We start from the raw sequence: 22,704 nt of genomic DNA on the forward strand, positions 1-22,704 counted from the left end.
GCCTGCACGGCCAGGGCTGCGTCACCCCCTGGGCTCCGGCACCGGCCGGCGGCCCTCGCCGCGCCGCGGGAGGTTTGCTTTGGCCGCGGGCCTGGGGGAAAAGCAAGAAGATTAACTGCTAACGCTAGATTAAACCCCTGATAAATTAGGCCCGGGTAAAGTGTGATGAATTATTTTCTGGCGTTTCCCTCCCCTGTGAACAGCCGGAGGACGGTGTCGCGGTGCCCGGCCCCGGCGTCGCAACCCCGGGCGAAAGCAAGAAACGGCGTTTCGGGTTCATCGGCGGCTCTGAAATGGAAGGGGAGAGATTTCTGCTCTGGTTTGGGGAGGGGGGGGGGGAGAAAAAAAGTCACGCTAAAGCTGCCGCCACCCCGCCCCTTCCTCCCGATTCCAGCCCACCCCTCACCCCCAAATCCTCCGGGCCGCGACGCCGGCGAGCCAAGTCGTGGCTTGCAGCGAGCCTCTAATCCCCCGAAGAACAGGATTTATAACAAAGAGCTGACATAACCTTACCTACAGCCCCGCAGATGCTCGACGCGACGCCGGAGGGGACGGGGATGGCGCCCCCGCGAACGCCGGCGGAGGGGCTCGGGGAGGGGGCGGCAAGGGAAGGGTCACCCCAAGCCCTCATCCCGGGGCGCGGGAGCTGCGTCCCCCCCGTCGTGGTGTCACGGGAGGGGGCGACACCGCGTGTTTGCTGCAAGTTTGAGGGAAGTGTGGGGGGGGGAAGCCCTGTTTGCAGAAGGGGGTCCTGCCTGTAGCCCCCCCCTCACCCCCCAGGGCACCCCAATCCCCATGTGAACCCCACATCCCGGGGCCGTGCTGGTCACTGTCACCCAGCGGGGTTTATGAACGGCAGCCCCGCATCTGGAAGGGATTTTGCTGGGAAGGGCGGATAAAACCTTCGCACCCCACCCTCCTCTTCCTCCTTCCTGGCCCGGGAGAGCCCTAGGGTGGGCAGTAACCAACCCACCCCACCCCCTGAGAGCCGGTGACCCCCAAAAAGGCTACGGATTAACCAAGAGAGGTGGCGGAGCAGCATCCCGCGCCCGGGCGGCAGCGGCTGGCTCGGCCTCTGGAAACAGCTGGCACCGGCTGCCGCCGCCCCGCTCCCCCCTTCCCGGCAAAAATCCTCGCAAACCGCAGAAATCCTGAGCGCTGAGACCGCCGAGGGCCCCTCCAACCCGGGCACGGCTCCCACCCCGGCTCGGCACCCCCCCGTGGGTCCCCCCCCAGACGCTATCAATGCCCCAGAGCCCCTCGTGGCAGGAGGTGGCTGCTTGGGGATGTCACCCCCCCACTACATGGGGCTCCCCGAAGCCCCCAGCCCATGCTGGATGTGGGGAGGGGGGTGACGCGCACCCACCCCGCCGCAGGCCGCAAAGAAACCGAGGTGGCCATGGGGCTTGTTTCTGACACCCCCCCCCCCCCCAACTTCTTGCTGCGTTGGGAGAGCAGCTAGGGGGCTCCAAGGCGGGGGGCCGGGGCGGCAAAGCCCCCCCAGGCTGGGGCAGCCACAGCGTGGGGCTGAGCGAAGGCAGGTCGCCCGTCGCCTCAACCCCGTGGCCCTGCAAATCCATCCCAGCTGGCGGGGTGCAGCCCACCCCCACCCCCCCACCCCCCCCACCCTCCCCCGGCTTCGCCACGGCCGCTGCGGAAATGAAACACAGCTGGACGACGCGACCGTGCCCTGCCCCGGCCCAGCGGCCGCCGGGGACCCCGGCTGCGGGGCGGGAGGGAGCCCACGCGCCCCACGGCCTCGGCACGGCGGGACCCTGCCCTGGCCGCGGCCCCCGGCTCGTGGCCGAAGGGATCTTGGGGTGGGATGGAAGCAAAACCCCTCCGACCCTGAGCCGCCGGCCGTAGCCAGCATCTGCCGCCAAGCTGGGGCCTGGCCGCCTGCTTCTCATTTCCAAAGACGTAAAAAAACTTTTAACGACCGGCCATTTATAACCCAGCTCATAAACCCACCCCCCCCCCAGCTTCTAATCGCTTCCAAACCCGGCCCAGACACAAAGGCTCCCGGCTTCTCCTCCGCGCTCTCACCTTCCTTTGGATTTTGGGGCTCTGAAAGCTTTTCCTCCCCCCTCCCGGGATGGGCGTGCAAGGTGGGATCAGGGACACACGTGAACACACGTGGGCACCGCGATGGGGAGGGGGCTGCAAAGCTGCCCCGCCAAAACCACCCCGGGGGACGTTCAGGTGTCCCTTCCCCAGGGGAACCCAGATTTTTGTGTTTAAACCCTGAAGAAAAGGGGAATGCCCTCCCCCACAGGCTGCGGGGGCTCGGGATGGAGGGGATTCGTGCCCCCCAAAACTCCCCCTCGCTCCCCGCTGCCAGAAGCCCAGCGCGGCCATGTAAACAAGCCGAAAGGCTGGAAAATGTGACGCACGCCAGGGGTTCAGGACCGCCGCCGCCTCCCCCCGTCCTGCGGGGCCGCATCCAGCCCGGCGCGGGTGGGAGGGATCCCCCCCAACACGGGCACTGGCTCAGCACCGCCACCGCTCCCGGCCCTGGCAGCCGGAGCTGCCGGTGACGAAGGAGGTGACGAGAAGCCACGCGCACGGGGTTTGGCCGCCCTGACCTTTCGGTGACGCCGGCGGCAAGGACCAGCCGCTACCCCAGGGTTTAACTAGAAAAGGGGGTGATGTGGGGGGGGGGCTCCTGTGAACCCCGTGTTGGAAGACAGGGCCAAGTCGTACCTGGCGTGAAGAGGAGGTGGAGGAAGGGTCACCGGGAGGCAGATGTCGGCAGGCGATGGGTGACGGCTGACAGCAGCCACCCAAGGGGCCCGCTCCGAGCCCGGAAACCCAGCATGGGCCCCTTTCCCCTCATGAACCCGTCCGAATCCCCCGGGAGCTCAGCCCGAGGTGCTGCCCGCACCCCCCTGCTCCCCAGTGCCCACCCCAGCCCCACTGCACCCCCCACTTCCCTGGCCCATTCGAGGTGGCGGGGGGGTGTGTGTGGGGGGCAACTGCTTCGATTTCAGAGGCCGACACACGGAGTGGAATCTCACAGGGAGCTCGGACGCCATCCCCGGCACCTGGAGCTCCTCTCCATCCCCCACGGCACCGCCGAAAGGAAGGGCTCGTTAATCATTTCTTTTTAATTGGGATTTTGGACATAAAACATTTCAGTTCAAAGCCGCCCCCAACCCTTCCCCTGGGCTGGGGATTGAGAACTCGGGGCACGTTCGAGAGTTCAGAGAACAACCGAATGTCGGGTGTTCGGAGGCATTTGCGGAAGGACGTGGCGTCACCGGGGTGGAGGGGGTGACACCGGTTCCCCCCCCGTGCCTGGGCTTGTCCCGGCCCCCGCACTCGCGGCAGCACTTACGCAACGAGGAAGATGGCACCCAAATCATCGAAGGGGCGCAGCTCCGAAACGGGAGCGGGGACTTTTTTGGCAGGAGTTGCTTCCCGGTCCCACGCCCCTGCCGCGGCCCGGAGCCCTTCGGCGGTTCCTGTCCTTGTCAGAGGTAGTTTTGCAAGATGGGAAGAACTGGGAGGGGAAGGAGCCCGCCCTGGGCACTGACTCCGGGCCGGGGCACCGGGGCGAGCGCAGCCGGCAGAGCCCCGCCACCACACCCAGACCCACAGCCCCGCTCCGGCTCGGGCCCTGCCGTGTTACCGGCACCTCTGGCAGCACCGAGCGGTTCTGGGGTGGGGTCATGCAGGACCCCAGAGACCCCCCCGCCCCAAGGAAGGCACAGCCTGGCGCCAGCTCCCCCCTGTGATCCTGGGGCGAAAACGGCGTGACAAGGCACGTGGGGGCATGGGGACGAGGGGTGGTTGCGCCTGGCTCCTCGCTCCCACCGTCTGTCCGTCCCTGCTACCTCACCCGGACGGACGGAGTGGCCCCTTGGCACTGGCGGCTCCTCCCCGCAGGCTCTGGGCACCTCTCAGGGTGCAGGACCGGGCTGCGGGGGCTGTCACTCCTGCTCGGGATTCAGCATCAGGTGTTGCTCCCACTCCGCCTCCACCACCTTGTAGAGCTCCATGGTGGCTCGGGCATCCTCCACCGAGGAGTGGCCGCTCTTCCCGACCTGGTGGGGACAGGGACAGGGGGTGGGCACAGCCTGAGCCACCGCTCCCAGCAGGGAAGAAGCCCCTCCATGCTGCTGGGGTTGAGCTGAGGGGTCCCTCCTTGTGCGGGCTGGCTTCTAGGGAAGGGGAAACTGAGGCACGGGGCTGCCTCGCTCCCGGACCGGCAGCGACGACTGAATTTGGGGCACCCCAAGCTCAGAGGATGGTGTGTGAAACCCCAGTTTTTCCCCAGGGATGGATCTCCCTGCTCCTGTCACCCTGCTGTGGCACAGTGGGGTCCCCACGCTGCTCCCCAGCTCTTCGGGGGAGCAGCCGGCCTCGCAGCGGCTGCCAAGATTGGGGAGAAGGATCCGGCCGTGCTACCTGGATGTCCTTGTGCAGCAGCTCCTTGGCGAGGCGCTTCAGGGAGATGGCAGCATTCTCAGGGAAGCCACCCTTACGGTTCAGCAAGGGGATTTTGGACGTGTCCCGGGTGAGCGCTTTGGGGTGGAAGTATTTGAGCGCCTTGAAGTCGTTGTAGATGGCGTGGCCGACCACAATCTTCCCTGAGAGGATGCGCAGGATCTGAGGAGTATGAAAAGAGAGGGTTTTAAGACGGCCGGCAGCCTCGTTCCATGTGCTGCGGGAGCTTTCTGCCCCACGGCAGGGCGCTGCTTGCCCTCAGGGATGCGGGGCTGCCCCACTGCCATGGGGGGAGAAGCGGGTCGGTGTGGAACAGGAGCAGCGGCGGCATGGGGAAACGCTCCGTCGGCTGCTGAGGCCAGGTAGGGAACGTAGGCGAATCCCCACAGCCTGAAAAACCCCACAAACAGCCCGAAAAACCCACGAGGAAGAGCCCAGGTCCCCCCAGACCGCCCCGTATTGCCCCCAAACACGCAGGCGAGGGTGGCAGGAGCGCACCTCTCGCTGGGCCTTGCTGAAAGGGACGGCGTTGGCCATGTGCTGCCGCCGAATGCCGCTCCAGCGGGTGCGGTAGTCCACGATGGGGGCGGCGGGCCGGATGTAGCGGTCGTACACGACGTCGCCGCAGTAGCCCACGATGCTGCAGCGGGCCAGGTCGCTGGTGCGGCCGCCGGGCCCCGTCCCCACCATCTCGCAGTCTATGGCCACCAGTTTGCTGGGTTGCGGGGGGATGCTGCGGGGTTTGAGGGCTCTCTTCGCGGCGCCGCGGGCTGGAGGGTTCGGTTTGGAGGGGACCCCCGGTTCCCCGGGGCTGGCGGAGCCGTTCTGTGTGGCGGCACCGGGGCCTTCAGGGCACGGCGTGGGTCGGGCGGAGCTCGGCCTCCCCGGGCCACCCCCGGCAGCCCCCCGGCTCCCGGCCCCAGGGCCCGGTTTCCTTCGGAAGCCGCTCCCGGGGGGCGGCGGTGGTGGCTTCGCCCCCCTCACGTCCCGCCGCTCCAGCGCCCGCCGCCGCCGCAGGAAGCTCTTGTGTTTTCGATTACCGGTTTCTTTCTTCCTGGGGCGCTCGGAGGGGGCGAAGTTCACGTTGAGGATCAAATCCGCCATGGCGGGACCGGGGAACCCCGGGATGGCCCCGGGACAGCCCCGGCAGGGCCGGCCTGCGGCGGGGAGAGGCAGCTCAGCACCGGCGTCCCCCCAGCACCGACCCCCCCCCCCCACCCCCGCCGTCCGCCCCCCCGCCTCACCTCCGCGCCCCGGAAGCGGAAGTTGCGCGGAGCGGCGCGTGGCCGGCGCGGAGCGGCGCCCCCGGCCGGTAGTGACGCAACGCGCATGCGCCCTGGTGGGGTGGCCCCTCCTCCGCGCATGCTCCCTGTGCGCCAGAGTGGGCAAACTGCGCATGCTTAGCGCCGCGGCGGGAACACGGAAGAGCCGGGCGGTGAGTGACGTCCGCTCTGGCCCGCCGGTGGGGCGGCTCTATGGTCTGGGCGGCCTGGAGGGTGCTGACGCCTCGGGTGACGTCAGGGCGATGGCAGGGCCTGGCGCGACGTCACAGCTCGTCGGCGCTGCCCATACGGACGAGGGGGCGGCGGGGCGGGAGGGTTGCTCGAGCTGCCTGGTGATGTCATAGCCACGGGGGGGCGCTGCGCGCTGGGTGACGTCACGGCCTGGTGGTGTCAGGTCGGCAGGAGGGTGAATTGCACCCTGGGTGACATCCTGGCCTCGTGATGTCATGGCCGCGGGGGGTGCCTCACTGGGTCATGTTGCAGCTTGGTGACATCATGGCTGTGGAAGGGGGAAATCACATCTTTGGGTGATGTCACAGCCTGCTGACATCATAGCCACTGAGAGTTGTCATGGCCTAATGATGCGACAGCCCTGTGAGGTCACAGCCAGAGGAGGGGGCGAGGGGGTGGCATCCTGGGGGAGACACCCCAGGGGTGACGTCAGAGCCCCAGGGGAAACACCCCAGAATTACGTCAGAACCCCAGGGGATGCATCCTAGAATGACCTCACAGCCCCAGGGGTGACATCAGAGCCCCAGGGGACGCACCCAGAGCTGACGTCAGAGCCCAAGGGGACCCTGCAGGGCTGATGTCAGAGCCCCAGGGGTGACATCAGAGCTCCGGGGCTGATGCCACCTCGCCCCAGACCCCCAGGCGCCACCATGGCGGCCGCCCCCCCCTCCCCAGCCCTGCAGCCGGAGCAGCAGCGAGCGGCCGACATCATCCGCCTACTGACGCTCTACCGGCCCCTCCTCGACGCCTACGTCATCGTGAGTGACCCCCCCCGATGTCCCCCCGTGCCCCCCCTCGTGTCCCCCCCCCCACTGACACCCCCTCCCCACAGGATTTCTTCGCCGAGGGGCTGTGGGCGCAGCTCCCCCCACCCTGGCAGGCCGCACTGGCCACCGCCGCCCCCCCACAGCTGGCCGGGCTCCTGGGGGGCCACGGGGGGGGACCGGGGGCCACCTGGCCCCTCTCCCTGCTGGCCTTCGCCGCCGCCGCCCGCGCCCTCGCCTTCCCCCGTGGCCGCCCGGGGGGGTCCCCGCGGCCCCCCTGCCACAGCGCCCGCCTGCACCCCCTGCTCCGTCGCCACGTCAAGCCCAAAAAGCAGCACGAGATCCGGCGCCTGGGGAAGGTGGGTGCCCCCCCGCACCCCAAATCCCACCGCGACCCCCCCAAACCCCCACCAGCCCCCCAACACCCTCCTCTCCTCGCAGCTGCTGCAGCGGCTGAGCCAGGCCACCGGCTGCGACCGCGTGGTGGACGTTGGAGCGGGGCAGGTAGGCGTGGGGGGCCGCCGGGGGGGGCCCTTTGGGGGGTGTGTCCCCCCCAAACTGAGGCTGTCCCCCCTCCCCAGGGCCACCTCTCGCGCTTCCTGGCCTTCGGCCTCGGCTTATCCGTCACGGCGGTGGAAGGCGACGGCCGTCTGGCCGGCACGGCGGAGCGCTTCGACCACGAGCTGCTGCGGGAGCTGGGGAAAATGGGGGTGTCGCGAAACGAGGGGCCCCCCCAGCGCCACCAGAACCCCCCCAACCGCCGCCGCCGCCTGTCTCCCCTCACCCCCCGCGGCCCGTGCCACGTTGCCGGCCGCCTGGACCCCGCCGCTCCATGGGGGGAATTCCTGCTGCCCCCTGACCCCCCGGGACCGGGTCCCACCGCCAAGAACCCGTTGGGGGGTGCGGGGGGGTGCGGAGGGGGGCAGCGGGTGCTGGTGACAGGGCTGCACGCCTGCGGGGACCTCAGCCCGGCCCTGCTGCGGCACTTCGCCCGCAGCCCCGCCGTGGCCGCCGTCGCCTCGGTGGCCTGCTGCTACATGAAGCTCTCCACCCCGCCTCAGCCCCCCGGTTGCCCCGTCGGCTACCCGCTGAGCGCTTGGGTAGCCGGGTTACCGGGCCACGAGCTCTCGTACCGGGCACGCGAAGCCGCCTGCCACGCGCTGGACGAGTACGTGGGGCGCTTGAGGGGGGAGAGCGGCTGCCTACGTGCCCACTGCTACCGCGCCGTCCTCGAGACCCTCATCCGGGCGGCCGACCCCGGCAAGAAGCACCCTGGGGTGCAAACGGTGAAGAAGGCGCACGCCCTCAGCTTCCCCCAGTGAGTTTGGAGTGGGGGGGACGACCCCTTCTGCCCCCGCAGTGAGTTTGGGGTGGGGGGCACCCCTCTATCCCCGTTTTTTGCCCCCCCCCCCACCGGGATGACATTACCCTGCAGGTACGCCCGCCTGGGGCTGCCCCGCGTGGGGCTGGATCCCGCTGCCATCCCGCTGGAGTCGGAGGCCGTCGGGGCCATGTTGGAGCAGCAGCACAAGGTGGTGGCTTTCTTCAGCCTCACCCAGCTGCTGGCTCCGCTGGTGGAGACCCTCATCCTCCTCGACCGCCTGCTCTACCTGCGGGAGCAAGGTGGGTGCCGGGGCGGTGGTGGGCAGGGGGCAGCGGCAGCAGAGAGGGGGCAGCGGCGCTGCTGGTACCGACCTCCCCCTCTCCCCACAGGTTTCCAGTGTGCCCTCGTCCCCCTCTTCGACCCCCGGTTCTCCCCGCGCAACCTGGTGCTGGTGGCAGCGCGGGCACCCCTGGGTGCGGTGTTGTCGGGCCTGGACGGGGACAGCAGCGAGGACGGGGACAGCAGCGAGGACGGGGACACAGACATGGGGGGGCCAGAGCCCCCCAGAGAAGGGCAGACCCCCCCAGCTCCCAGTGCTGGGCACGAACCACAATAAAACCAGGATTTTTAACAGCTCAGGGATCGGTGTGAGCTGCGCCGAAAGCACCACATGCGGCACACGGGGAAAATAAAGGGGTGTCTTTATTGCAGAGCTCGGCCGTGGGGGGGTCCTGGTTCCTCCTGTTCCCCACCAGTTAATACCAGTAGGATTTCTTGGCCCTGCGCGTCTCCACGATCCCCATGGCGTCCATGATCTCCTCCTCAAAGGTTTTCAGGGACGGCAGGTACGTCTTGTCCAGCGTGTCCTCCACCGTTGTGTCCTTGGGGCCGTCTGCGTGCAGCCGCAGGGTCGGCGCTGAGCCCCTTCGGGGACCCCGCGCTCCCCCCGGGGACCGGCAGCCGCCCCCCACCCCCGTCCCCACTCACCGATCCACTGCTCGGGGACGATGCCGTCCCGGCGCTGCCGTATCGGCAAGGGGATGATCCTGCCGCTACGCAGGGAGACGCGGACCCGCTCGCCCTCCTCCGTGTACCGCCATTCCACCTCCGTCGGCTTCCTGCCGGCAGAGAGCGGTTGGGGGGGATGGGACTCAGTGGAGGGGGGGGCACGGTGGGGTCCCTTCGCCCCCCACCGTGGCCGTTACCGGTCCTCAGGGTCCACCAGGGATATCTGGCTGAGCAGCAGCGGCGCTTCGCTGGCGATGTAGGTCCCGCTGTACTTGGCGGTTCGGTTGACGTACCGGTAGTGCTGGGATGGGATGAGGGGGTGTCACTGACAGCCCCCCGCCCCAGCACGGCGGCCCCCCCGCCCCTCCCCAACACTGTTTCTGGCCTCACCGTGTTCAGCCCTTCCACCACAACCCAGTTACGGGCTCGCACGACCTGGGTGACCATCCCCTGCTTCCCCACGTCCTTCCCGGTGAGGACCTGGACCTGCGGCGGTGGGAGGGGGTCACTCAGGGTGGGCCCCCCCCAGCCCCACCACCACCCCGGGGGGGTGGGGGTGGGGGGGAAGGGGTCCCTGGGGAACGGGGAGCCTCACCGTGTCACCCCGAAACACTTTCCAGTCCTCCGAGGCGATGGGTTCCACGAAGACCTTGCGGCGTTGCAGCCCCGGGGGGTTGCGGCGCTGGGCGGCAGCAGTGTCGGGGCGCCAGGTGCCGTGCCGGTAACCGAGGGGCAGCCGCAGCCGCCCCGCGCCCAGCAGGGCCGAGAGGCGCATGGTGCTGCTGGGACTGGGGGGGCGTTGGGTCAGGGGGGGCCCTGCCAGGAGCCCCCCCTCAGGCTCCCCAGAATGACATGCCTCAGATGAGTCAGGGGGAGACCCGGGTGTCCCCCAGAGCCCTCTCAACCCCCAGTGGGAACCCAGGTGTCCCCAGAGCCCCCCCAAATGGGACCCAGGTCTGCAGTAGAGCCCCCCACCCCAAATGGGACCCAGGTGCCCCCCAGACACTCCCCATCCCACCAAAAAGGGACCCAGGTGTCCCCCAGAGCCCACCCACCCCCAAAGGGGACCCAAGCGTCCCCCAGAGTCCCCTCACCTGCCCAAAGGGGATCCAGACGTCCGCCTGAAGCTCCCCGACCCCAAAGGAGACTCAGGCATCCCGCAGACCCGCCCCCCTAAAAGGGGACCGAGGTGTCCCCCAAAGCCCCCCCAGATGGGACCCAGGTGTCCCACAGAGCCCCCCCACTCCTCAAACGGGACCCAGGCGTCCAGGAGAGCCCCCGACCTCAAAATGGGACCCAGGCATCCCCCAGACCCTCCACACGCCCCAAAATGGGACGCAGGTGTCCCCAGAGCCCCCCCCCACCCCCAAAGAGCACCCAGGCGTCTCCCAGTCCCCCTTCACCCCCCCCCAAGAGGAGACCCAGGCGTCCCGCAGACCCGACCCCCCAAAAGGGGACGGAGGTGTCCCCCAGAGACGCCCCAAATGGGATCCAGGCGTCCCCCAGAGCCCCCCACTCCCCCAATGGGGACCCAGGTGGCGCCCAGACCCCCCCAAATGGGACCAAGGTGGCCCCTAGAGCCCCTACATGGACCCAGGCATCCCCCAGAGCCCCCCCCCACCCCCCAAATGGGACCCGGGCGTCCCGCAGACCCCCACTCACGCCGGCCGCTCCCGCGCCTCTCCCCGGCCGGGGCGGGGGGGGGTGTGTCGGGAGGGGGCCGGCGCGGGGCACGCCGGGAGCTGCGGTCCGGGCCGCGCGCCGCCGCGGGGGATGCCGGGAGCTGTAGTCCTCGGCCGCGGCCCTGCCGCGGGGTGGGCCGGGAGCCGCGGGGCACGCCGGGAGTTGTAGTCCCCGCCGAGCCCCCGCCATCTTCCCCCGTGGGGCCGCGCGGTGGGGCGGCCCCGGCCCCTCACCACCCTCCGCCGCCCCACCACCGCCCGGGCTCGGCCCGGCAGCCTCCCACGCGGGGCAGGAGGCCTCCCTGAGGCCTAGGCCCTTCCCAGAGCCGCGGTCTGGCGTGGGGCGAGCTCCCCATGGCCGGCCCCGGTGGCAGCGGCCGCCCGAGCCCGGGCAGCTGGGAGCTGTAGTCCCGGCGGCGGGGCTGGCACCAGGCCAGGGCTCCATTTTCTGCTGCGGGAGCTGCCCTCTCTGACCGTCGCCATCCGTCTGTCCGTGTCCGTCCAGCCCCGGGGCTGATCGTGGGGGCGAAGGCGCTGCCCCACACCCGGGGCCCGTCCCGCCACAGGGATGTGATGGAGGCACAGCTTGGGAGCGAGCACAGTGAACCCCAGCTGAAACAGCTCTCATCGTTGCTTTCCTGCAACATTCTTGCAGAATTCCTGCAGAATTGTGGTTTTTCCATTTTATTAAACATTTCCCCCCCAAAAAAAACCCTTCCCCCAACCTCTTTCCACCACTTCTCTCCAAAGGCGCAGGTCCCTGTTTGCTCCGATCTCTCTCTGCATTTCCTTCCTCCAGCACCAAGAAAACAAACCAAAGCGGCCGGGAGATGCACGCCAGAGCCCCTCTCCGGCAGCGGCCCACGCTGCGGGCTTAGGGCAGCCCAAAGAGGCCCAAAATTGCCAGCACGGCGGGAAGGGGCCGACCCTGGGGCAGGGAGATGCTGGTGGAAGCGCTTTAAAAAGGCATGAATCGCTTTTATTTCAAATCAACTGATCAGCCCCCTAAAAATCACTAATACAAAGCATGAGCCCCGCAACGGCGGGGCTGGGAGATGCGGGTCGGTTCAGGGGTTCGTGTTACCGGGTTTCTCTTCATTTCTCTTTCTCTCTTTTTTTTTTTCTCTTTTTTTCTTTTTTTTTTTTTTTTTTTTTTTTAAATTTCATTTTCCGTTTATTTCTCTTGTCCGGAGCTTCGGACGCGACGAGCCGACGAGGGCGAGATGGGGCAGCACCCAGGGAGCCCAGCGGGGAAGGGGCAGGCGGGAAGATCAGCTCGCCGGGGAGGCCGCTACAGGCTGCAGGAGAGCCAAGGAGAGACCCAAAGCCCTCAGTCACGTACCCCCATGGCACCAGGACCCCCCTCCCCACGCCGCCGGGGCCGTTCCCCCGTGCCCGGGGTGGGCAGGGAGGAGCCCGGCTGTTGGGGATGGGGGTCACCGCACCACCCTCACCTCTCCTTGTGGTCTCTGACCTCCTCCACGCCCGCCTTCTCCTTGCCCTCCTGCTTGGCTTCGTTAGCGTCCGGCACACCGGCGGCATCGCTGTTCTTCTCCTTCTCCCCTTCAGCCGGTTTCGGCTCCTCCTTGGCAGCCTCTTCGTTGTCTACCTTCTTCTCCCCTTCCTGCCCCTCTGCCTCCTTGGGGTGTTTGGGGGAGTCCTGGCAGGTGGAGCTTGGCTCAGCCCAGCCCTGGACCCCCCTCGCCCACGTCCCCGTCCCCGACATCCCCCTACCTCCAAAGGATCTTCCGCTTTCCTCTTGATCCCGGCTTTCTCGTTCTTCTCCTTGGACTGCTCATCGATTACCAGCTTCCCCTCCTCGTCGCTGCTGCCCTCCGCGTTGCCCTTCTTCTCCCCGTCGCCCTCCGGCTCCCGCTCCGGCTCGGCGTCCTCGGGGCAGGTCTTCTTCTGGGTGGGCTGGAGGGGACACGGGGGACTCACAAAGGGGGACCCGGGAAGTGGGAACAGAGGGAAGGAGGCGGCCGGAGGGGACCCGAGGCACCGGGACTCCCCGTCCCCGGACTCACGACCCACCTGGTAGCCGGAGGCTTTGACAGTGGGGTTGTTCTCAATCTCCCACAAACCTTCACTGAACCCTTTCCGTTTGTTGGGTTTCCCAAACTTCTCCTTGCATTCTTCATAGGGGAAGAGATCTTTGGGCCCCAGGAATGCCCTGCTCGGGGAGAGAGGGGGGAGCAGTGAGGGATGGCAGCCGGGGGAGTCTCACCTCTCCCCAAAAACCCCAGGGCCGTCAGCAGCGCCGCCCCACGGAGGGGTCGATCCATCAGCTGCCTCCTCGGCCCCGTCTCCCGCGTGTGTCGGGGCCCCCCACTCACGTTTCGTGGGTCCCAAAGAAGAAGACTTGGTATTTATTGGAGGAGGATTTTACTGCGGCTTCCGGCATCTCGTCAATCTGTGCGATACAAAGGACGGGGTGAGAATCGGGGAGGGCAGAGCCCCGGGTCCCGCCGACACCAGGACGTCACCGGTTTGCTCCCCCCGACACGGGGACGCGGGTGTCGGGCACACCACGCCGGATGGACCGACGCAGACTGGGGAAGGTGGAAAACATTATTCCTCAGGAACTCACCCGCCAGCCAGCGACACCGGGGGCAAGAACAGTGGTTAATAAAACAAGTGGCTGTACCCACCGGTGCCGGGTCAGCGGGGGTCCCCTTCTCCCACCCCGCGGGGACGGGCGAGGAGCGGCCGCCGTAAGCTCTTGTCTAGACCGGCTCAGACATATTTAGCTCAGCAAATTCGCGCTAGAGGCATGCCGGTGGCATCGCCTCCAGCCCTGGGTTGGGGTGCGGGGATGGAAAAGCCAGGAGGTGTCGGGGTGGCCGGTGATGCCATCCTGCTGCTGGGGACCTCCCGAGCTGAAACGGGGTCACCGGCTGCAGGGAGGGCACGGCGAGGACCACGGGGGTCCGTGAGCAGCCGGTGCCGACCCCGCTGGCAGGTGCCGTTTCACCAAGCGTGAATATTCCCGAGGCGCCACGCGGGAATAGAGCGAAAGCGACTCCGGCTGCTTTTTATAGCATCTAAAAATAACACACACCCCCCAGCTCCAGCCAGCACGAGGAGCGCAGCCATAAATTCCCAGAGAAAACCTCAAAGGGAGGTGGAAGGAGCCGAGGGAGGATGCGGGCGGGGGTCCTGGGGCGGACGCCAGCGCGTTGCCGGGCAGGAAGGTGCCAGTGCTGGCATCCGTGGTGCTGGGTCCCGTCCCCAGCGTGCTGCTGACTCACGGCACAACCTTTGCTAAGTCACTGCTGCCCCCCCGGCTCACCAAGCCTCAGTTTCCCCAGCCGGCCGGGCTGGCACAGAGCCAATATATCCCAATCCATCTCAGATATGATGCTCGAGGGCCAACCTGGCCAAGGGTTTCTCCCGGTTTCATTCCCCAAGCTGGGAATACCGTGCAGCTTCATTCCCTGACATCCAGGAACAAACACATGCCGCTGTGATGGGGCACGGGGACGCGGTGGGCAGTCGGCATGATGTCCCATGCGCCGTCCCAGCTCCTGGAGAGCTGGACCAGGGTGGGATGCTCCTCCACGCCATCCCCGCTGCCCAAATACAGTTCGGGCCATCCCGGCTCTCCTCCTGCATCCATCTTCCTGGATCCAGGGTGTTTTTTGGGATCGGTGACATGCCTCCACCCAGCACAGCGAGGCTCCCGGCACCGCCGTCCTGCCCCGAAGCCCCCTGCTCCCCCCTTCCAGCAACCCCAGCTGCACAGAGGCATTTCAGGAGCATCAACGGGGGACTGGGGACAGTCCCTAGAGATGCGAAGGTTGGTCTTGCCATTGCACCAGCCTCCCCGCCCTGTGGGACCCCTCCCCACCCGCAGCCCCCGGCGCTCGCCTGCCTGAGCTGCCATCACCGCGGCAGCGGCTCCATCCCCATGTGGGGGAGAAAATATGAGCCTGAGGGGCAGGTGGCCAGCCTGGCCACAGGGATGCTTCTCTGCAGGCCATGTTTCTGCAGGTCACTCCCAAGATGATGCAGCAAAGACCCTGCCAGCCACAGAGATCCCCTGGGTGAGGACATGGCCCCCGGAGCCCCTTGTAGTGCTGGGACCCCGGTAGAGACCCCCCACCAGCTGTGCCATCCCCCCAGCTAATTTTAAAACCTCCTTCCCCAAGGAAAGGCAGCACACATGGCACCAAGGGCACCGCAGTCCCCAAAGGCCACCGCTGCCTGTCCCCATCCCCGCGCTGGAAACCGTCCTTGGCCAAGGTCGCGGCGTGGCCGAGGGACGGGCAGCGATGGGCCCAGCCCTAGGGAGAGCACATCTCCCCCATGTCAGATTCACATGGCAGCCAGAATCCACCGCCCAGCCCGTCCCCGCGAGCGACGGCCCTTTATCTGCCCCTTCTGCACCCCAACCTCCGTCTTCGGAGAAAAGGATGCGGCATCTCTGTCTGCAGGGGCAGGCAAGGAAGCCGGGGTGTGGGGAGATATGGGGAGGCGGGCAAGATATGCCAAAGGGGGACGCCGATAACATGGGCAGGCACCAGGGTGGAAACCATTCTGAAAACCCCGGGGGGGGGGGCTCACGCCACCCAAAGCACCCCGTCCCCAGGCGCGAGACCGCGGCCACGAGGCCTTCGCTGTCACCCGAGGGCGAGGAAGGTGCTGGGGCTGTTTGGAAACCTCTCCGAGCCCCGCAGACCCCGCCAAGGTGCTGCCAAACTGCTCTGTGATTGATGGTCACCCGGGGCTTGAGGCACTGCGTCTGTTTGTCCAACGTCTGTTTGTCCATCCCTGTTGCTCTCTGGAAAGGTGGCAACGTGGGGGGGGGGGGCAGCGGGTTAAAGGGCTGCGGTGCCAGGTTAAAGTACACACGTGCCCGTTGCCATTCCCCCGCCAGCTCCAGTGTCACCAGCACGTCCTTGCCTGGGGTCCGCGGACCACGGGGGGGGGGTGGTCTGAAAACAAGAGGCTGGGATGGGCCCCCCCCCCCGGGAGGGAAAGCTCTGGAGCGTAGCAGGGGAGGGACGGGCACCCACCCCGGCGCGGACTCTGCCCCCAACCTCTGCACTTGACCTTTGCAACTGGTCCTCGGAATGCGAGCGGAGCAAGACTGGGAGCAGCCCGCCCTGCATCGGCCCCGGGGGACCCCAACAGCACCAGGGTGCTGGGAGCAACACCCTCCCTGCCTCAGTTTCCCCACTGCTGGATGGAGGCTGGCAATCAGGAGCTGGAATTGATTCACGTGGGTCACACGTGGCTGGGAAAGCATGTGGGGGGACTCGAAGCCAGGCTGAGGGCCTGGGGGACCCCTGAGGCCCAGGGCCACAGCCATGCACCCAGCTGGGGTCCATTCCCAGCCCGGGGGACATCACTGTGGCCCCATCCCAAAGCCCAGGCGGGTGCCGAGCTCGCCTGGCCTCGGTGGCACGACGCCGGGGCAGAGCCTCATGGCGGTGAGCTTCTCCCAGCGCCAGGCAGCCACAGCCCCCCACAAACTACCCCCGTTTCTTCTCCAACCAGCGGCAAAGCGCACGGCCAGCCAGCACTGAGGAGCCCTCCACCAAATTCCAGGTGATGGGAACAGTAGATGCTCAGGGAGGGGGATGCCGGACCCCCACACCGGTCCCTGCCACGCTCCCACACCCTCCCAGCGAGCTGGAAATAAGTCACGAGCCGTAAGGAATAAGGGCTGTGGATGTGGCCGCTGCAGCAGCGGAGCACCGGCGAGGGTCGGGGTGGTGGGGACCCCACAGAGATGGGGCGAGGGGAAGACGATGGCTCCATGTGCGGGAAGGCAGGGCTCCCGCTCCGGGCACTGGCGACTCATCTCCCTGCTTTTGTGCCTCAGTTTCCCCCTCTAGGGGTGCTGCCCCTCTCGAGGGGAGGTTTCTACTGATGGGGGGGTGCTGAGCAGCTGGTGCTGGGGCATCGCCTCCCTGGAGGGACCACGGGCGCCATCCCCGAGCATGGGCCAGGGGAATAACCCCCGCCTCCCCGCGGTGCCTCCGGCTTTCCCATTTCTTCCCTCGCCATTTCTTTCTGCTCCAGCCACACCTGGTTGGAAACAAATATCCCAGCGAATGCCATGTGCAGCTGGGTAACATTTCATCACGGCACCCGATTAGTCATGGGCAAACCCTGCCTGCTTCACCCCAGCCCGCAACGGGATTAGTCACCTGAGGGGGGCTCAGCCCCCAAACCCCCCTCTGTCCAACCTGGCAGGGCTCAGGGAAAGCACCCTGCCCCCACCTCCCGCTGCTTTCAGAGGGGGCAAAACTGCTCCCTGCCTGCCCGAGCGACCCCGAAACGCTCCTGCCATGATGGTGACGGTGAAACCGGCTGCTGGGAGCCCAGCGCGGCATGAAACCTGAGCGGGCCCGGCCCCACACGGCGTACGCAGGCGCTAATTTGGTCTCCGGGAGCTCAGCCCAGCACGAGGCTGCACGAACCCCGACCCGGCTTCACCCCCTCCTGGCCCCGGAGCGATGGGGAAGCTGGATTTTTAGGAAGCGGTGGGATGCGATGGGTGAAGGAGGATGAAGCGGCGGGTCCACGGTGGGGGCCGGGGGAGCATCGCTTTCCCCCGTGGCCCAAAGCGAAGCGATGGTGGAAGCAGGCGCCGGACTCCCAGGGATCCCTCTGGCTCCTCCTCGCAAAGCCGCTTTCAAATGCGCTGCTGGGAGGCCAGTGCCAAATCCGAACGCCTCCCCACCCCCTCCCCGGCCTCCCCGCCAGAACCCTACAAACCAAACAAAAGTTATTCAAACCCGAGGAGGGGAAGGAGGAGGGGATGGGGGGGGGGGGTGTGTGTGGGGGGATCCTCAGCCTTTAAAGCCCGCTGCGCTTCGCCATTCCTCCCCGTTTCGGTTTAATTTGGGGTTTTGCAGGCGGCTTGGCTCCCTTTGCAGCAAGGCCGGTCGTGGGGGGGGGTGTGTGTGTGTGTGTGTGGAGGGGGGGGGGGTTGGTGGGGCGAAGAACACTCCAAGGAAATTTTAAACTGCATCATCAACCGCTTAAAAATAACCAGCGACGTATTTCTGTAGCCAGAGCTTCCCCACGGCCACCCGGCCGAGCTCGGCCACCCGCAGAAGGATCAGGCCACAATGGCTCTTGGTGAGAGTGGCCGAAGTGCTTTATCCTGGGGGGGGGGGGGGCAGGTTCATGGCACTGAACCCCCCCCACCCCCAGATGCTCAGGGACACCCCCCCCGGCATCCACTCAGCACCCAGCACCGCAGCTCCGGTGCGAGCGAGGCGGCGGGTCCAGCACCCTGTCTTAACACCCCTGGTCTTCCCTACGTGTGTCCCCGCCGTGTCCTGTCCCCGTCCCCCCCCAAAACTCTGTCCCAAGTCCTCAGTAATTATATTGATTTTTCAAAGCCAAACTCCCTGCGAGCGCTGGCACCCATTTGGCACCCAGGGCCCCGGCGAGAGGTAAGGCCACGCGGAGACGGGGGACACGCTTGGGGACACCCCGGCGAAGCCAGGAGGATTGGGGGGGGGTGTTGGTTAAGCCCCCCCCGGCCGTCTCCCCCCAAATCATTGGTGAAGCAGAGCAGCAAGACCATGGAGTGGGAACGATCCTGGGGTCCTGTTACCCCCCTCCATGGAGTGGGGGTCCCCCGTAGGGCGGCCCCACGCAGGAAGGGGACCCCTGGGACACCCCTCCAGACCCACGGGACGGGGGGGTCAGCCCGTGGCTGGCGGGGGGGGGGAGACGCCGGCCTCGTGCTCCGGTGCAGGATGGGGCCCAGGTCACGGCTCCACCCCCGGCTCCCCCCGCCGGGGCTGGGGGGGGGGCTTGTCCTGCCCCGAAACGAGCAGGAGCAACCCGGGGGAGGGGGTCCCCACTGCAAAACCCACCCGTGACCCCCCTACCTGTTTCCCCCCCCGAGGGAAACTGCACAAAGGGGGCCCGAAACGTTGTTCCCAATCCATTAAATCCCCCCCCACCCCCCCAAAAAAACCCCAAACAATAAAATAACGAGATAAGCGGTTCCCCCCCCCCGTCCCCGGTAACGAATAACCCCCCAACTTTCCCGCCCCGGCGAGCGGGGCCCAAGGCTCGGCCTTACATAAGGTGCCGGTAAAGTTGGGTTTTAAAGCCGGACCCACCCCCCCACCCCCCCCCGGGACACCGGCCGCCCGCGTTATGCAACGGGGAGCACCGGGGGCGGGGGGAACGGGGGTCCCAGGGCCTTCCCCCCCTCCCCGCTCCTCCCCCGGTTCCTTACCCGGGCAGGCCAGTGCGGGTAACCCTTCATCTTGGCAAAAACCAGGTCCCCGCATTTGTATTCCTTCTGCCGGTTGGACCGGGACATCTTTGCTGGCGGCTCCTCCCGGGACCGGGGAGGGGGGGGGGGAGCGGGGAGGGGAGGGAGGGGAAGGGGAGGGGGGGGGTTAGGGATGAAGTTTAGGGGGTGAAACCCGGCGAGGTGAGGATTAGCGATAAAAAATAACAATAATAATAAAAAGAATAATAATAAAAGGGAGGGGAAGGGGGGGAGGAAGGGAAGCAGCGGCTTCTCCTGCCCCCCAGCGCGGCGGGGCGCGGGCGGGGGGCGGCGGCGGCCCCGGGGCTACGAGCGGCGCGGCGCGGCGGCGGTGGGTCCCTGCCCCATGCGGTTGTTTGTGTTTGAAATTCAATTGCTCCCTCCCTCCCTCCACCCACCACCTCCTCCCCCCCTCCTCCTCCTCTTCCTCCCCTTCCTCCTCCTCCTCCTCCCGGTGGATGAGCTCGGAGGTTCGGCTGAGCTGCCTTGGACACGCACGCCTACCCAGCCCGCACCCACGGGTGTGCGGGGTGGCTGCCAGGATTCCGTGGTTTTAAAATAAAATAAAATTTAAAAAACCCCAATTAATAATAAAAAAAATCCAGGTGCGGGGTGTGTGTGTGTGGTACCTTCAGCCCACTCGTGGGGGATAATCGTGGGTGTGTCACGGGGAACATGCACCCAGCGCGACGTGGACACCCCGGCGTGACATCGGAGGGGCGCCTGGCCACGGGCTCATCGCTGCGACCCTGGAAATGGAGGGGTCCAGTGTAAAACCATGTAAACTCAGTATAAACCCATGTAAGCCCAGTATAAAACCATGTTAACCCAGTGTAAAACCGTGTAAACCCAGTATAAAACCATGTAAAACCACTATAAAACCACGTAAAACTAGTATAAAAGCGTGTAAACCCAGTATAAAACTGTGTAAACCCAGTGTAAAGCCCAGTATAAAACCCAAGGTAAAACCAAGGTAAACCCAGCATAAAACCAGGTAAGCCCAGCATAGCGGTATCCCCAAAACTCCACATCCTGGCTGCAGCTGAATATGCTGCAGGAGAGGGAGGCCAGCTTTAAAAAAAAAAAAAAAGAAAGAAAGAAAATAAGGAATTGGGAGCATTTTGTGCCCCGGTTGCCTCGGGCGAGCTCACCCCTTCGCCTACAGCAGAACAAGCAAAACATTTTTCTTCAGAAATACCCGGTTCTGCAGAGCCCAGCCTGGTGGTACCGGGATTACTCATGGGAGATGAAATTAAGCATGTAGGAAAATGTTTGCATGCCTGGGGAGGAGGCTTGGGCTGCCCAGCCAGGCTCAGTGCAGGACTTAGGGGGTGACTAAGTCACAAGATGAGTAAATCGTCACCTCAGTGTCCTTCCACCCCCAGCCCTGCTACTAAATGCGTCCCAGCTTCAGACTAAAACTGGTAAAGCTCTGGGTGTTGGGGATTTCCTTGTTGTGGTGACGGGGCTCAGGCACCAGTGAGGACGTTGTGCCAGGCGAGGCTGAGTCCTCCTGGACATGGCGGGCAGAGGCCTGGCCTAACCAAGCACCTGTAATTAAACTAAGCCCAGATTAAGGTGTTTGCAAGACTAGAACTTCCACTGTGACCCAGCAGCTGAGGTTCTTGGCTGGACTTTTTTTCCTTCCATCCCCCATGTGCTTTCCTCTGCTTAATTTCTCCTAACAAGCCGCAGAGGAACACAAATAAATAATCAGGGGGATCACAGGTGAAAGCAGGACCCTGCTGCCCAGGGGTGGGAGCCCCAGGCTAGAGGAATCTCTAGCTTAAACAGAAAAAATGGACAAAGGGTGAAGGAAACAAAGATTTACCCCTCCTTCCATGCAGCGAGAGCAGGACCTTGTTTAAACTTGGTCCCTCCTATCTCTGCTGGGGTTATTGTTGATTTTCTTCCGCAGAGGACAAGGACTACCTCCCATCAAGGCTCTGGGCAGTTCAACCTGCTCACTCAGTGCTTCTCAGGGACTTGCTGATTTTACTTTTCAACAGACCCAGATGTTTATGAAGGAGTAAAATAAAAATCTGCTGGGGAGGCCCCTGACACGCCCCAAGGATCTCAGCCCCAGCGGTGCCGTGCTGGGAAAGTGATGGCACCGGGGGCCTGATCCACAAAAAATTCCCCTTTTCCATCATACCATGGCCATTCTCTGCTTTGGCCTCCATTAAATTTGGAGAGCGGGTGGGCAGAGTTGTAAAGCAAAGGGGCTTAATCACCTCCGTGACACCCTTTGGGGCTCAGGCTCCCTCACACACGTGCGTGTCGCAGCCGAGACAACGGCTGGCTGTTTCTGGCAGGTGGGGAACCTACAGTCTCAGGGAAGGGGGTTTCTGTGCTGCCACAACGAAAGGCCAACACAGACAGGACCTCCTGCGAGCCAAACCTGCCCCACAGCCACAGGAACATCCTCATTCTCCTTCTCAGTGTCCTTGTGCTGCTATCGCTCGGCTTTTCTCTTACAGGTCTTGGCTGCATGAAGAGCACGGAAAAAAATGTCCCTGTAAGCGTCACAGCTACTGAAAACCACGTTCACCCTTCCCTCTTGCTCCCGAAAACCACGTTCACCCTTCCCTCTTGCTCCCGGAGGCCTCAACACCTATTTTTGATACAATATTTTTGATACTCATGAGTCCTTTGGAACAGGGCAGGCAGGGTGGGACTGGCGACATTGGGTTTCACACAGTTGGAAATGCTAAAGGGGGAGGATAAACTCATCGTTGAATCGTTTGAATTACTTATGCTTGCACTTCGCAGCAGCATGGCAAATTACTTCCTTGGTTGGGGACCCACATTCAGAGCCCAGCTCTCTTCATATTAAGGCCAGAACAAACCAGAAGGAGGTCACTGGAGTCAAGCTAAAAGTCAGCGAAGAGCTGAAGAACAAACCCGCTGTGAGGGAGTCCTGGCCAGGGCCCCTGCTGCCACAAAAGATAACTCCCATCTCCACCCCGCTCTAGAAAAGCCTTCCACCAGGACTCACAGCGCTGTCTTAGGCACAGCTCCTGCCTTAAAATTAAAGCAGGCAGGGATGAGTAGGCAGGAAGGGAACTGGCAGAGCACGGCTCACCCCACCGCTCCGTCCCCCTGCGGTGACACGGCACGCCGGGAGCTGTAGTCCCCGCTCCACGCCCCGGTTTGGCGATGAATTAGGCGGCCTGGCGGGGCCGGGCCTGGGGGGGGGCAGCGGGGAGCGCCGGGAGCTGTAGTCCGGGTGGGCGGCCAAGGGAGGCCCGGTAACCCCGGGGGGACCTTGAACCGGAGCTGCATGGAGTTAGGCGGGAGTTGGCAGCGGGGCCCGAGGAGGCCCCACAAAACCTTGGGGAGGCCCGGTTCCCCCACCCCCGGCTCTCCCCCGCAGGGCGGGCTCAGGCAGGCCTGCGGCAGCCCTCTCTAGGAACGGCTCTAAGCAGGCCACACTAAGGCAGGCCCGGCTCAGCCCATCCCTTGACCTCCTCGGGGGCTTTGCAGGGAAGCCCGGGCCCTTAGCGGCCTCTAGCCAGGCTAGGCCACGTTTTACCTCAGGGCCTAGATGGGCCTAACTAGGCCTCACTAGGCCTGACCGGGCCTCGCGGTGCACGCCGGGAGCGGTGGTCCCGCCGGGCGCCACCGCAAACTACATTTCCCGTGGTGCAGTGCGCCGCGCCGGGCTGGGCGCCGGGCTTATGGCGGCGCGCAAGGAGCGATGGGAGTT

At 65.5% G+C, this 22,704-nt stretch overlaps 4 protein-coding genes and 1 long non-coding RNA gene across 7 annotated transcripts; 1 reads left to right on the forward strand and 4 right to left on the reverse strand.

Moving 5' to 3' along the window:
• Positions 1 to 124: 124 nt before the first annotated feature.
• LOC142048356 (uncharacterized) lies at positions 125 to 709 on the reverse strand. The gene is made up of 2 exons (XR_012657454.1): positions 514 to 709; positions 125 to 288 (listed from the first exon to the last, which is right to left on the reverse strand). It is a non-coding gene; the product is annotated as an uncharacterized LOC142048356 (long non-coding RNA).
• Positions 710 to 3,089: 2,380 nt separating this feature from the next.
• On the reverse strand, positions 3,090 to 5,659 carry ISG20L2 (interferon stimulated exonuclease gene 20 like 2). The gene is made up of 3 exons (XM_075075123.1): positions 4,948 to 5,659; positions 4,411 to 4,611; positions 3,090 to 4,046 (listed from the first exon to the last, which is right to left on the reverse strand). The coding sequence occupies exons 1-3, from the start codon at positions 5,551 to 5,553 to the stop codon at positions 3,933 to 3,935; spliced, it is 921 nt and encodes a 306-aa protein (XP_074931224.1). The 5' UTR covers positions 5,554 to 5,659; the 3' UTR covers positions 3,090 to 3,932.
• Positions 5,660 to 5,822: 163 nt separating this feature from the next.
• METTL25B (methyltransferase like 25B) lies at positions 5,823 to 8,684 on the forward strand. Of its 2 annotated transcripts, XM_075075117.1 has the most exons (7): positions 5,823 to 5,884; positions 6,598 to 6,721; positions 6,796 to 7,086; positions 7,169 to 7,231; positions 7,309 to 8,045; positions 8,163 to 8,350; positions 8,441 to 8,684. In XM_075075117.1, exons 2-7 carry the CDS (start codon positions 6,614 to 6,616, stop codon positions 8,665 to 8,667), a joined length of 1,614 nt encoding a protein of 537 aa, XP_074931218.1. In that variant the 5' UTR covers positions 5,823 to 5,884; positions 6,598 to 6,613; the 3' UTR covers positions 8,668 to 8,684. The 2 variants fall into 2 exon arrangements, with proteins under 2 accessions (XP_074931218.1, XP_074931217.1); XM_075075116.1 differs by lacking the exon at positions 5,823 to 5,884 and having other exon boundaries at positions 6,476 to 6,721.
• Positions 8,685 to 8,735: 51 nt separating this feature from the next.
• MRPL24 (mitochondrial ribosomal protein L24) lies at positions 8,736 to 10,847 on the reverse strand. The gene is made up of 6 exons (XM_075075126.1): positions 10,722 to 10,847; positions 9,655 to 9,847; positions 9,450 to 9,545; positions 9,257 to 9,360; positions 9,039 to 9,169; positions 8,736 to 8,943 (listed from the first exon to the last, which is right to left on the reverse strand). Exons 2-6 carry the CDS (start codon positions 9,832 to 9,834, stop codon positions 8,807 to 8,809), a joined length of 648 nt encoding a protein of 215 aa, XP_074931227.1. The 5' UTR covers positions 9,835 to 9,847; positions 10,722 to 10,847; the 3' UTR covers positions 8,736 to 8,806.
• Positions 10,848 to 11,698: 851 nt separating this feature from the next.
• HDGF (heparin binding growth factor) lies at positions 11,699 to 19,432 on the reverse strand. Of its 2 annotated transcripts, none has more exons than XM_075075124.1 (6): positions 18,957 to 19,432; positions 13,078 to 13,154; positions 12,776 to 12,914; positions 12,476 to 12,658; positions 12,196 to 12,401; positions 11,699 to 12,039 (listed from the first exon to the last, which is right to left on the reverse strand). In XM_075075124.1, the coding sequence occupies exons 1-6, from the start codon at positions 19,041 to 19,043 to the stop codon at positions 12,033 to 12,035; spliced, it is 699 nt and encodes a 232-aa protein (XP_074931225.1). In that variant the 5' UTR covers positions 19,044 to 19,432; the 3' UTR covers positions 11,699 to 12,032. The 2 variants fall into 2 exon arrangements, with proteins under 2 accessions (XP_074931225.1, XP_074931226.1); XM_075075125.1 differs by having other exon boundaries at positions 12,216 to 12,401; positions 18,957 to 19,369.
• Between the last annotated feature and the right edge of the window lie 3,272 nt (positions 19,433 to 22,704).

This window comes from Phalacrocorax aristotelis, chromosome 25 (assembly GCF_949628215.1).
Source record: "Phalacrocorax aristotelis chromosome 25, bGulAri2.1, whole genome shotgun sequence".
In the NCBI taxonomy this organism is placed as follows: domain Eukaryota; kingdom Metazoa; phylum Chordata; class Aves; order Suliformes; family Phalacrocoracidae; genus Phalacrocorax; species Phalacrocorax aristotelis.

Excerpts from the sequence above, each read along its gene's own strand:
- ISG20L2 (XM_075075123.1), bottom strand. The coding sequence starts at position 5,553 with ATGGCGGATTTGATCCTCAACGTGAACTTCGCCCCCTCCGAGCGCCCC. Across the intron at positions 4,612-4,947 it reads TCAGCAAGGCCCAGCGAGAG|ATCCTGCGCATCCTCTCAGG; the intron begins GTGCGCTCCTGC and ends CATACTCCTCAG. Across the intron at positions 4,047-4,410 it reads TGCTGCACAAGGACATCCAG|GTCGGGAAGAGCGGCCACTC; the intron begins GTAGCACGGCCG and ends TGTCCCCACCAG.
- MRPL24 (XM_075075126.1), bottom strand. The coding sequence starts at position 9,834 with ATGCGCCTCTCGGCCCTGCTGGGCGCGGGGCGGCTGCGGCTGCCCCTC. Across the intron at positions 9,546-9,654 it reads AAGTGTTTCGGGGTGACACG|GTCCAGGTCCTCACCGGGAA; the intron begins GTGAGGCTCCCC and ends CCACCGCCGCAG. Across the intron at positions 9,361-9,449 it reads TGGTGGAAGGGCTGAACACG|CACTACCGGTACGTCAACCG; the intron begins GTGAGGCCAGAA and ends ATCCCATCCCAG.
- HDGF (XM_075075124.1), bottom strand. The coding sequence starts at position 19,043 with ATGTCCCGGTCCAACCGGCAGAAGGAATACAAATGCGGGGACCTGGTT. Across the intron at positions 13,155-18,956 it reads ACCCGCACTGGCCTGCCCGG|ATTGACGAGATGCCGGAAGC; the intron begins GTAAGGAACCGG and ends TGTATCGCACAG. Across the intron at positions 12,915-13,077 it reads TTCTTTGGGACCCACGAAAC|GGCATTCCTGGGGCCCAAAG; the intron begins GTGAGTGGGGGG and ends CTCCCCGAGCAG.
- METTL25B (XM_075075116.1), top strand. The coding sequence starts at position 6,581 with ATGCCACCTCGCCCCAGACCCCCAGGCGCCACCATGGCGGCCGCCCCC. Across the intron at positions 7,087-7,168 it reads AGATCCGGCGCCTGGGGAAG|CTGCTGCAGCGGCTGAGCCA; the intron begins GTGGGTGCCCCC and ends CTCTCCTCGCAG. Across the intron at positions 8,046-8,162 it reads CACGCCCTCAGCTTCCCCCA|GTACGCCCGCCTGGGGCTGC; the intron begins GTGAGTTTGGAG and ends ATTACCCTGCAG.